A 13,588-nucleotide genomic window follows, 5' to 3' on the forward strand; every position below is an offset into this window, starting at 1 on the left:
TAAACACCCCAAGAGACAACCAAAATCCATGGCTCCAGCATCAGGTCTCCAGGGAGACTGTCAGTACTCCAAAATGCTGTTAGCTCACAGAATCCCAGATCCAAGTTTGCTGAGTCTCTATGCCTCTCTCCAAAAGTGATTTCTATTGTTATTGTTACACACATCACCATCCCCTTGCTGGATGTCATCTCCTCTGAGAACTATGCTAGCCTAGGGATGGGGAATCAGGAGTCCTGATGATGTCATTGGTCTTCAAGTCAAATTAGCAGCAACCAGCATGGTCAATGGTCAAAGATGATGGGAGCTGTATTTGGAAGGCCACAGGTGCCCCATCTTTGATTTGGCCAATGAGAAGTCGAGCTACTGATAACCATTAACCAATCTTCCTAAAAAGGTGATACAAGGCAGGCTATTGATGTAAATAGGAAAATAAAACTATTAAGCGTCAAATAACTGCAGATTTTTTAATATATATAGGTAAGCTCTGTTGATAATAGTTACCAGAACTATCATTTTATGTAAAAGGAAATACATTTCCCCACAGAGTTTTTGGTTGTTCTTATAGGAAAGAGTCCTCTTGAAATAAACCTGAATTACTACTTCTGGGCAGTTTGCATAAAATCAAAACCAGGGTGACAATATCTCCAAAGACTACGCGGTATTTTAATTGGAATGTCCCACACAACTAGATGTCAGAGTGTCGCTTTGAGGCTTTTGTCAATTGTGCTGTACAAACTGTAAAGCTTGACAGTACTCTAAGGCTTTCACCGGAGAGTCCTAGTTTGCGTCCGGCTGACAGGAAGCATCAGAAAAGTGGCTGAGTTAAACATTTAGGGCATTCATCCAGGGACCTGACACTTTGCAATGACATCTCAGCAGAGAGATTGCACCCTGTTCCAAATACAGCTCAGCTGCTTCTTTTTAAAAGTTGTGTTTTCTAGGGTTATTGTCATTCTGAAAGGACTGTTGCAATTTAACAGACCTTGTATTCACACACTATGATATCTATAAAAGAGTTTGATATTTGTTCCAGACTTTCCATAGGGTGCTGAGTTTAAACACTATTACAGTATCTGTATTTCCTCTCCCAGGAACAATCCATGAGTTCAGATGAAAAGAAATATAGGAACTATGGCTGAACTGAAAGATCTTATGATACGTTTATTGTGCCTTAACATAAAAGATGGTGAGGGAGGGATTCACACACATGTGCTTTTTTGCTGTTGTTTTCAGAATCCTTGTGGTTATGTTTAACAACCGAGGTTTGACTGTATATGCTTAAGGACAAGAAAACTTGCACTCAATATGTGAAGCAGTGTGCATGGCAACTGTTGCTGGTAATTTGCAGGTCATAATGCCATGAAACATTAACTGCAGAACTGAGACCCGTTACCATAGAGTGCTGTGTTCTGCAATAACCTTTCTGATTCATGCTGTGAATTGAGTCCCTTTAATGTGTTACTCATAGCTTCATTTAATCAAGGACCAATGGGACAGTGCTGCTGCCTATGCACATGAGATTGCACAGGCTAAAGATGAAAGAGAGAGAGAGAGAGAGAGAGAGAGAGAGAGAGAGAGAGAGAGAGAGAGAGAGAGAGATTTCTCATAGAGATCCTTCATCACAGATGTGCATGCATTGGCTTCCCTGTCTTAGATGTTCACATCTAACATAAGGATGCTGAGGGCAGAAACAGGACAGGAAAAGCAACACACGGCCCCATTGCCTCTGTCTAAATTCTGTAGCCCCATGTATTAATACACAAAGGAAGCTGTGCTTCTCATCACATTGGCGGACTGTCAAAGTGTATCACATTGATCACAGAGGCTCAAACATATCAAAATGCAACTGCTTGTAGGAGACCCAAAGTGGGATGCATCTCATGCCATGCTTTTAAAGAGCTTGAGTAGGGGAGTTACCATTACCACTGCTGATACATCACTGGTGATACTTAGATGCACTGGTTGGGTAGACTCACCTTTACAAGGCCCAAATTATATGCTAATCAGGTGACCTGGTAGCTTCCAAGATGTCAAATGGCACAGTTCCCAATTTACAAGGCAAGCTGCAAGTGTGAAGCAACACCCAACTGGTTTGCATAACTTTTTCAGCTTAGCCACAGAAATTTTTTTATGAGAAATAAGATATGCCACAAACAATGATTTCATTGCTGAAGGCACAGCCAGTGTAAAGTTAAATTCCATTTTTAGATTGTACAACCAACCATAATATAATTGACACATGCCATCTTTTCACACTCCGTAGTCACTCCCATCACTCAGCTTGGAAAGTGTTTCATCCTGTTCTTTTAACATATAAAGTATCTGAAATCATAGCAGTAACATTTTTGGGGGTGTCACTGTGCACAGATGGGTTTTACACTTACATAGTAGCTGTAGTAAACTATTTTTAGAGGCCAAGATGTGAGTGGAAGGCACAATCTAGATCCAATTAGATGTCTTTAAAAAAATAATAATCAACAACCCAAAAAACAAACAAACCCAAGAACATTGTGAGGAAATGAAACATCCTTTCATTTGCTTGCAAACAGAAAAATTGCTAAAGTCATTTGAAAGGAAATTGCTGCTTATCCACAAGCAAATTACAAGTAAAATAAAAACTGGTCTTTCTAATCCCGTCACTGGACAGACAAACACATTTATTTGCACAATCATTTAAAGCAAAATTTACACAGCAAAATGTTGTGCACAAGGGAATATTCACACTTCACTAATGGTAAGAGAGTACCATTTGGGGGGGGGGCACCACCAGCCTTATCTTGCCTCTGATGGTTTTGCTGGCTGACCAGTTAAGCAAGGTGAAATCCCATCTAAATTATAAGATGCTTCTTTGAAGTGGTGGCCAACTATATTGCTCAGGAGATCTTTAACCATCACTCACTCCATTGCAGCACAATCTTACCTGGCTTTTTTTTACATTTTATAACCAGTACTAGACCAAGGTATAATATTTCAGACTTAAGACCAATTTTCTTCAAGAGATGATAAGAGTACAGTTCTGATCATCTAATTTGGCAGTAGCATGTCTGAAGTTCTTTGCATACTGTATCTAACATGAGTCATCCTTTGGTTTCTTTTCCAGTGGGTACCCCATTAGAGGGGTCTAGTGGGAAGACTCTGTCCAGAAGCCAAGCATGGGGGCAGATGGGACACAGAGCTTCCAGCAGCGCCCTTGGAGGGCCCCCTAGGCAGATCCACATATTGAGGCAGTCCCATAATCCCATAATCTAATCATTGTTCTAGAACCCACTCCCCAAAGTGCTGATACTCATATTAAAAGATGGGTTGGGACTGCAGGTAGGGGGGGGGCGTGGCCTGATGCTAAGGTGGGGTGCCAGTAAACTGCTTTCATTTCCAATTGTGCAACTCCCCACCCCAATAATAACAAAGAAGAAGAAGCCTCAGGTGCCAGAACAACTTGATCAGACTTTGCTTTCATACTATGTACCTTAACGGAGAGGGTGGAGGCAGAAAAACATTTTGGGCCAGCCTGGGTCTGACTTGGCAATGATTTTTAGAAACAATGAATGTTCTGCTTGGTACAGGGACATGTAGGAGCTGGGATATATAGTTGGGAATGCCATCTGTGTTTGTTGACCAACTTGTGAATCTCTACTATTGCTAAAGGCTTCCTAAATAGGCTGTTAAAAATAAATAAGACAAGGAACTCCCACCCATTTATGCACATCAAAGCTGTAGAGTATGGGGAATCCATTATTACCTCTGCTTTGTGCTTAAGGATGAATGCTTCCACCACCACCCACACATTTTTACAATGGATATAGAAACAGTGAGCTGTGTGGGAAGCTTTCTGTAACCTCATTCTCAGAAGTAAATGTTGTGCTTTTCTTACATCACAACTGAAAGATCTGTTCCAGGCACGGGAGCTCTGATGCACACATGGAGAGCTCTCTTTTGAAACAGATTCCCTATTCATTTTAACAGAGAGATCCAACCTGTCAAGAGACAAAGAAGGCCCCTCCCATATGCATTCCTGTCCATTTTGATTTCCAGATCAGAGTGCCTAGGGATGGGCAGATTTGGCAATTTCAGTTTCTCACTTTTCCAGGCTCAAGTTCAGTTCTCCATGTTTCCACATCAGTTTACATTAAAAAGCTACACCAGCATTTTAATGCAAATTGCTCCATATATATATGCCGTTTAACATAACATACACATTTTTTTGCCAAGCAAGTTCCCCTAACATAGTGCATTTTTGCAGGTTATTTCCCCTAATTTCTGCAATTATTTTCACACTTTACTTGTCTGGAGTACATGCATTACTTGTCTGGAGAACTGCTTTGCAAAATTCAGTAAAATGCTAATTTCAAAGGATGGCTGTGTTTCAGTTTGCATATTGTTTTGGGGAGAACAAATTTTGTAGGTTTGCCTTAAATGTGAACTGAAGTGAATTTCTCCCCCATCCGTAATTGGATCCCCTGGGATCTCTTCCTATTCAGCCATATGAAGCACTTACCTGTAAGACCAGCAGCTTCAGCGGACAAGAAAGCACTCCAAGACAAAAGGAAAAACAGGCCAGTTTCTAACATAGGAAAGTCACACAGCTTGGTGAATTTTGTCAAGTGCGAGAGGAAACCACGTTAAGAAAAATGTTAGGAATCAACTGCTTGCAGCATTTTGCGGATTTCAAAATTGATCTTGTCACACTGTTTGATACAGGTGCTGGAAAACAGGCAATCCTCAGAGATCACACATAATGGACTCACAGGCAATTTTGCAGAAGCAAAATAGCGTCTAAGGGAAGTGATTCCAGCCACACCTCTCAGATATAAGAAATGTAAAAGTAAGGATACCTGGTCCATCAAATAGCACATTGCCAGGCCAATTCATATGACTTTTAGATGAGTGTATATGAAATTCATGGTGCAACAGGAAGGGGGTACATCAGGAGCTCTTATAATGTGGCTTGCTGATGGTATCAGGATGACATGGGATGGGCACACTGTGCAGCGGCTCTTTCACTACTAAGGTGGCAGCAGAAGGGAAGCCACTTACTGTCTTGTTCTACCAAGTGGGTATAATATTTTGATGAATTCTGCTTCACCAAATTTCTGATGTATGGCAAAAGTTTTTACCTCACTTGGCAGGTGAATACTCCTCAGTGAATACATGCACACTGTGGGTAAGCTACGTACCACTTGGTAGATCTCAGTCTTTGTGGGGTGAGGCTGGTCTGTGGAGGGATAATTTTATGCTTCTGACAGTCTATGGGACACATTACATTAAAAAATAAGAAAAGAACTGCGCTCTGAATGAGTTTTCATCATGAAATTTAAAGAATGGTGTTCCTCTCTTTGCTTATAACCATTCATATTCTGAAGCAGTTTGTTTAATAAACCACTACGATCATGTGGTCAAATTTAGCTTTAATTTTTCCACATTAGTTCAGTTCAGATGGTGTCTAATTTTATTTCCACTCCTCGTGGCAATGTTTTCAGGTCACAGAAATGCAGCTATGACAAAGTCAAATGGCAAACAAGATGATCAAGTCAAAATTAGCTCAAGGATTATATTATTCCAGGCTAAGGGGAAGGTCACCACTGGCTCAGTGGAGTTTATTTAGCATTGATTTAAGAAAGAGAAAATTGGCATATTAAGATCTGTTCCAATAAAGCAAAAGGAGGAAGATTAGATTCAAACATTCAGCCTGAATAGCTGTTTCATTCCTTTGGCTTAAAACATGATTTGTGCAGAGTGGTGGGGGTGGGGATCTGCCTAGTACATCTCACCCTGTTGGGATTCTAATAACCACACAATACAATTAGAGCACTATGACACCACTTGGAACAGCCATTGCTTCTGATTCTTGGAGCTTGTTTGTTAAGGGCGCTGAGCATGAAGAGGCCCCTATTCTCCTCACAGAACTACAATTCCCTAAGTTCCCTGTGAAGAAGGATTGATAAACTCATTCTGGAAATAGAAGCACTGTGAGGGACATAAGGGTTTCTTAACAATTCTAAGCACTCTCAACATACTACAGTCATACCTCAGGTTGCGTTCACTGCAGGATACGAATGCGCCGAACCCAGAAGTACCAGAACAGGTTACTTCCAGGTTCAGCGCTTCACGCATGCACAGAAACACTAAATCACGCTTCACGCATGTGCAGATGCGCTAATTCACACATGTGCTGAAGCGTCGAATTGCAACCCACGTGTGCGCAGATGCGGCGCTGCAGGTTATGGACATTGCGGGTTGCGAACGCGCCTACCGCACAGATCACGTTCGCAACCCGAGCGTCCACTGTATAGCTCCCAGAATTATTTGAGGGAAGCCATAACTGCTTTTTTGCTAACTCCACCCAGCCACCCCAAGCTTGCACTCTCCAAATGATTGACTGCTGCAGAGCTGGGGAACTGGTGCCCTTCCAGCTGCTGTTGGACTACAACACCCATAATCCTTAACTCATGGTGGTTTGAGCTGATTGGAGCTGAAGTCTAATAACACCTTCAGGGCTGGAGGTTACTCATCCATGCCCTAGTGCCCTCAGATGTAAAGAATAGAGTGGAAGACCAGAACCCTCCCTGGCTGCAAAGAAACATGAGGGTTTTTTTCTGTGTGCTTTTACTATTTATGTATATAAACTTCCAAAGTGGAAAGTGGCTTTCTGTTAAGAGAGGCAGGGTCAAGTATCTCTAAGGAGAAACATAAATGTGTTTGCATGACATAGAAACCCAGCGGGAGGAAAATACTCTGAGATATTCAGTTTCGTTTGTCAACCAGATGTAATCGTTGATTTTGCCAAATGCCCAGAAAAATATAGGAAACTCCCCAAGTTTTAATGTTCTAATAGTCCGGCAATGCTTATTAGAGACATTTAGATTTTACCCTGATCTCATACAAAAGTGCCGTCATAATTAATCACAGTTCCTGTTGTAATTCTGTCCTGTCTTTAGGGCCATGTTGAATATGCACATTAAAACACACACACACACACACACACACACACACACACACACACACACTGGGGTATATCCAGGCTTAGTCAAGCTTAGCGGAAGCCCACTGAAAGTTAGCCATGGCTAACTCGAATCTCGTTGATTTCAGTCGGTCTACACTAAGTGTGACTGACAGAGCAATCCTAAGCATGTCTGCTAAGATGTAAGCCCTACTGAATTCAGTGGAACTTGCTCCCAGGTTAGTGGGGCTTAGGACTGCAGCCTACACCTGGATTTAGCCCACCAACAGCAATCCTATTAGAAGGTGTTGGGTACATGCACTGGGCGATATGATTGGCAAAAGAAGGAAATGAAAATTTTCTCCTCCCTTCTCCTACTACCCGAGGCCTTAGGAAGGGCACAGTGCTCCTGTACTCAGGTCCTGCTTGCATGTTTTCTGCAGGCATCCAGTTGGCCACTGCAATAGCAGGATGCTGGAGTAAATGGGAACTTAGCCTGATCCAGCAGGCCCTTCTTAGGCACTTAATATATATTTAAAGCACATGACTTCTCACAAAGTTTATCCCTCAAAGAGCTACAATTGCCAGCCACCTTTACAAAATACATTTTCCAGTATTCCTTGTGGGAAGCCATGTGTTTAAGGGTGGTATTCAACAAGACAGAAGTACTGTTTTGGGGGGACAGGAGGAGGGCAGGTGCAGAGGACTTCCTGGTCCTGAACGGGGTAACTGTGCCCCTGAAGGACCAGGTGCGCAGCCTGGGAGTCATTTCTGCATCCAGGGCAGCTGTCTACCAGCTCTATCTGGTATGCAGGCTGAGGCCCTACCTGCCTGCAGACTGTCTCACCAGAGTGGTGCATGCTCTGGTTATCTCCCGCTTGGACTACTGCAATGCGCTCTACGTGGGCTACCTTTGAAGGTGACCCAGAAACTGCAATTAATCCAGAATGCGGCAGCTATACTGGTGACGGGGAGTGGCCGCCGGGACCACATAACACCGGTTCTGAGAGATCTACCGTACATTGGCTCCCAGTACGTTTCCGAGCACAATTCAAAGTGTTGGTGCTGACCTTTAAAGCCCTAAAGTCCTGTATACCTGAAGGAGCGTCTCCACCCCCATCATTCAGCCCGGACACTGAGATCCAGCGCCAAGGGCCTTCTGGCGGTTCCCTCACTACGAGAAGCAAAGCTACAGGGAACCAGGCAGAGGGCCTTCTCGGTAGTGGCGCCCGCCCTGTGGAACTCCCTCCCTTCAGATGTCAAAGAGATAGACAACTACCAGACATTTAGAGGACACCTGAAGGCAGCCCTGTTTAGGGAAGCTTTTAATGTGTGATATTTTAATGTATTTGATTTTTGTTGGAAGCCGCCCAGATTGGCTGGGGAAATCCAGCCAGATGGGCGGGGCACTAATAATAATAATAATAATAATAATAATAATAATAATAATAATAATAATAATAATAATTTATTATTTATACCCCACCCATCTGGCTGGGTTTCCCCAGCCACTCTGGGCAGCTTCCAACAGAACATTAAAATGCAATAATCTATTAAACATTAAAAGCTTCCCTAAACAGGGCTGCCTTCAGATGTCTTCTAAAAGTCTGGTAGTTGTTTTTCTCTTTGACATCTGGTGGGAGGGCATTCCACAGGGCAGGTGCCACTACCAAGAAGGCAGTGCTCGGAACAGAGTCACAATAAAATAAGTGGACCTAACTTGGTCTTGGTCATCAATTTCAATGAGTCTATTCCGAGTAGGATTTAGTTGAATGGCTTGTATGTATGTATGGCTTGCATGCAGCTGTAGTCACACATTTGCATAGTTGGCAACAGATGTGGCACAAATGTAACTGCATTTCAGCCGCAGGAAGCAATGTCAATTCAAAACAGTGTACATAAAGAGATGAAGTTCAGAGTATTGCTGAAATCTTGATCAAGCAGAAAATAATTGTAATTCTCTTTTGTAGCAACTGCTCTTCCAAACATGTTAAATTTTTGGACATTTGATAACAACCAGCAAAGGATATCAAAGCAGCAACAATGGCATAGCCAGATCCCATAGCAAACGATCCAGCAAAGATCCCTAGAAAATTCCCCACCGACTGGAAGAAGGCGGCAGCGTCAAAGGCATTGGGATTCTCCTTGGGACTGTAAATTGATATTGAACTGAAGGAAGACAAAAAGGAGAGAGGAATAATGAATTCTATCACATGGCACAGAGACTGAAATCAAGAGCTTAAGAATGTACTTTAGCACAGACTGGCAATTGCTCCTCAGGGTTCCTAGAAGATTGGAAAGTCACAGGGAAGATGAAATAAGAGTTTATTCTTTAAGGCAATATTGTGTGCGGCTGTCATTTCCTGCCAGTCAGTAAACATTTTCTTGTGCTACAAGTGTCATAAAGAGTATTATTTCCAAGCCAACTAGACGTTAAAACATGGTAGGCATATGAGGGATCTTCAGGGAAGATAGATATCTTTGAATTACTTATTGGCCATATTTCTTCAGAACAGCGATGCATTCACAAATATTCCTGATAAAAGGGCCACTTTTATCGCTTACCAACAAATGGCCCATACAAATCATGGGGCGTACAAAATTTTCGGCAGTGATCTTGTCATAAACCATTATAGTCGTTCCATTCACTAGCTTTACCCTTCATAAACAGAACTGTGAGCGTGTCAACAGCCTTGCAATATGAAGCCCTGGGGAGACACAGGCCAAACAGTCTCTTGCAGAAAAGAAAACTGTTTCCTCTGCCAGAGGTCCTCTCTTTATAGCCAAGTCTTTGGCTGTTGACACCATTATACTCTTATGGGAAATTAATGCTGTGCCACAATGGGAAGATCATCTACTTAAGAGCATTTTTGAGGGCATCAAACTTCCTGCTCACTAGCAGAGACCCGATACCCAGAATGTGAATAATACCGCCAAGCTGGCATACTCTTCTGGGGGGTTTTTTTGGTGTTTTTTTTTTGTTAGGCCATTAAATTTAAGAGATACACACACTAGCCTCAAGCATCCCAAATACTAATTAAGAAACATTTCAGATTTCTATGGCCCTTTCAGCTCTTGATGTCTTTTCTGCAGGCTGTCAAAGAGCATTTGGCACAGGGTTCTTAACAGCAGTTTGTATTGCTGGAAAATGCTTGGCATTTTATGCATTAAAATTTTACATTTATTTTAAACTGATGTGAATATTTTATGATTGTGAATATTAAAGAACTTGTCAGCCCAGCAAACGCATGTACTCTAGCGAGCAACTAGCCAAACGAGATGCAGCAATGGCTTTGTGAAAGCACACTGGGCTAGGTGTCATTTGTGATTTGAAGATGATGAAGGAGTAATGTAAACAATTTCCATTCCCATTTGGTCATGGCTCACTCCTCTGTGGTCAGCTATCGTGCTGCATTGATATAGTCCACGACCCATGTGGAGCATCAGAGTGGGAGCCAACCGCAGGAAAGCTGCAAGCATGCCGCAAAGCTAAAATGTAAAATGGATCTAACATTAATTTATCTGAAATATTTTTAACCCACACTTCATCCTAACAGGGTGCAATTAAAAACACACACACATTAAAATCAGGAACTGCAATAAACCAAAGCATGACTACAAATAAGAGGAGCAGATAAAACTGCAGCAGAATCAATAGCAGCAATAATGGTCAAAATCCCAGCCAAGATAGTTAAGCCCCATAAAAACCTGCAGCGGTAGGAGAGGTTTCAACTGGAGCCGAAAATTCATTAGAGTCGGTGCCAGCATCGTGTATCAATATATCATAATATTTTAGTGATTTCTTATTTGTTTTACTTATATTCTGCTCTGTCTCATGGGCTTACAGCGTCTTACAGCAGCTTTTCTAAATCCCAATACAACACTTCTCAACGCTGCATTTAAATGAAATTTTAAAGATTTGCGCTGCAGGCATTGGCACTGTGTTTCGATTGACCTAAGTAGCGCACAGTACTTAGGGACAGCAACAAACATTACTGCCCCATAAGGAGGCCCCTGAAAAATGCTACCACAAGCCAGCAGTGGCTGAAATATCTGAAATCCTTTTACTGCAGGGATGGTGCCAACAGCATGGAAAGCCTCCAAACTGGTTTGAGCCACTGCCAGGAATGTGTGATGCTGGCATTAAATCTCTCCATACACACGGTAAGCAGATTTCAAATGTTACAGCCCTTGTATGAAGTGCCACCGCGGCATAAAAACGTTTTCCAGCAGCCTCCATATAATGGCCATTCTATTTGACTCTGTGATCAGGATACTTTCCTGCAGCATACAACTGTTTGCAAATTACCCAGAGTAGAGATTAGCTTGTAAAAATCCAATGTGTACATAAACCATACAGATAAACAGAAGCAACTCCTGGAGAAAAAAAAAGTCTTACTCAGTCATTATTCCCCCCAACTCAATTCTAATCATGTGAGACGGGAAAGAGGAGAGTTGGGGTGATCTCACCAGTCCCTCCCACTGCATTCCTGATAGCTTATTCCCTGCAGTCCTTTGTGTGTTCAGGTCCCCACATGAATAGAATGCAGTGGAGGTCCCAGATGAAAAGACCCCGCTTTCAGCTTTGCTGGTGTGATCCAAAGGAAAGGAGAGCAATATATTTGGCACTGGCTTGGCTGCAGGAGTTGCTGGAAGGAGGCGTACAAGCACCATCCAACCATCCTAGGGACTCAACTTCAGATTTGCATAGGGTTTACTCATTAGCCTTTTCTTCTCCTGAAGATATTCCACAAGGCGGTGGAGGTTTAGGATCAGAGTTTTCCTTCTCCTAGTTGGGCTATCTTCTTAGTGTGATTAGCCCAATCTGCCCCTCACTTCCTTCTAGAGCACACACAGAAACTGCCCACATTGGACCCACAATTAGTTTCATCCACTCAATCCACTGGAGCCTGTTTTCACATGCAGGAGAAGGCCCTAACTCACCAAGGGTTTGGGACTCAGCAGCTACCCTCACCTGGTTTAGCCGACTAGTTGAAGCTGTTCCCAGTGTGTGGCCACTGTCCCATGCTGACAGCTTCTAGGAGCCACTGGTGAAAGCTGAGTGCAGGGTGGGGACCGAAGGTGGATAAACGACCCCAGATAGAGCACAACATGCCCTCGACTAGAGGTACTACCACTCCCCATACACCCTACACACCCAACTGCACCTGGTAGAGGTCCTAATCTGTGGTATAGGGGGTCAAAATGCCAAAATTCAGAAATGATCCCCACTCCCTGAAAACTGCCCAAGTCACTTAACAGATCAACAACATTTGCTACCCCTTCAAGTTTCCATGGCTGTTCAGTGAGATGGTCCCTACATCCCCTACATCTACTGAAAGAAATACTTTTACCAGCATCTGTGATTGAAAACTGTGGGAGGAAAACAAAATAACAAACTGCCAAAGTAGGCAGCACATTGTGAAATAATCTATTATGGGTTTTTTTCCAGGCCTGGCAGAGCACTTTCTGTTTCTATGTAATTGTTTTTAAACTGTGTAATTTTCTTTGATGTTGCTACAAAGCAAGAAACCCTGAAATGAATTGAACTGAAAAGAAAGTCACAACTCATTCACTGTAGCTTCATCTCAAGTACCTTTGCATCTTTAAGTACCTAAGTACCACAAAAAACAGCTGTACTGGTTCTCACAAAATGCCACCACAATACAGTTTTGAGTTCTGAAAATAACTATGTTGTTGGGGTGTTGTTTTTTTTTGGGGTGAGGGGGTCATTCACAGCCAATGTGAGCAAGCAGGTGCCAAGTGATAGGGTGGCTGGAATGCCCAACTAAAGAGTTTTTAAAAATTCATTTTAGGAGAAGGTCTGCAGCTGAGTGGTAGAACACTCATTTTGAATTCAAAAGATCTCAAGTCCGATCCTTGGCATTTCCACTGAAACGAATGAGGTGGAATAATGTAATGCCAATGTAATTTATGTAATTTCACCACAAACAAGATGAATAACTTAATTCTGGGTGAAAGACGGATTGCGGGGAGAATGGAAACAGTGCTGCTTGCACTGAATACAGGGCAGAATGGAAAACGATGCCTTCTTATAGCCCTACTTCAGAATTACAGGACTGACACTGTTTTTGTTTTTGTTTTGTTTTTTTAATTCACCAGAGCCTAGAGAGGGCTGAATGCTGTAGAATTAAGGAACATGATACCTCTGAACACATGGCCAGGAATTTTCTCCTAGGACATAAACTGAGCTCACAGTCCTGTAACATAAAAGTTCACTCCTAGTTCCCCTCAAGCTTTCTTCATCTCAACAGCATAGTTCAGAAAGAAAATTTTTCCTTTGGGAAGCAGGGTGGAATATAAATTGAATGAATATGTAAATAAAGCCTTTAGAGCTCGTTGAAAAATGTGGAAATCCTGCTTGGCCCAGGATTCCCTATGTTGGAATAATCAACGGTCCTTAATTAACACCCACTGGACTGTGGGGGGGGGGAGCTACTAAATGGTTAGTGTATCTGTGAAAGGGTAGCTCAGTGGCCTTTCTGAATTATGAGTTTACTTTCTCTTTCACCTTGCCTCTTTGCTTCTGCTGTAACCAGTAATGAATGATTGTTGCTAAGCTAGATTTTTTTTAAAAAAATCAGTTTAAACAGATGTGCATGTCTTCCTTCCAGTGGGAGAAAAAAAAAA

The 13,588-nt window shown here is 42.4% G+C and overlaps 1 protein-coding gene across 1 annotated transcript in view; it reads right to left on the reverse strand.

Annotated features, from left to right (window-relative positions):
- The window catches only part of SLC9A9 (solute carrier family 9 member A9), a 216,589-nt gene that overhangs the window by 113,845 nt on the left and 89,156 nt on the right, over positions 1-13,588 (reverse strand). Inside the window, exons 7-8 of the mRNA XM_033148180.1 lie at positions 8,968-9,106; positions 4,422-4,601 (exon numbers count right to left, since the gene is read on the reverse strand). Of these exons, the coding sequence (XP_033004071.1) occupies positions 4,422-4,601; positions 8,968-9,106 (319 nt within the window). The remainder of the gene's footprint in view (positions 1-4,421; positions 4,602-8,967; positions 9,107-13,588) is intronic.

This window comes from Lacerta agilis, chromosome 5 (genome assembly GCF_009819535.1).
Source record: "Lacerta agilis isolate rLacAgi1 chromosome 5, rLacAgi1.pri, whole genome shotgun sequence".
NCBI lineage: Eukaryota > Metazoa > Chordata > Lepidosauria > Squamata > Lacertidae > Lacerta > Lacerta agilis.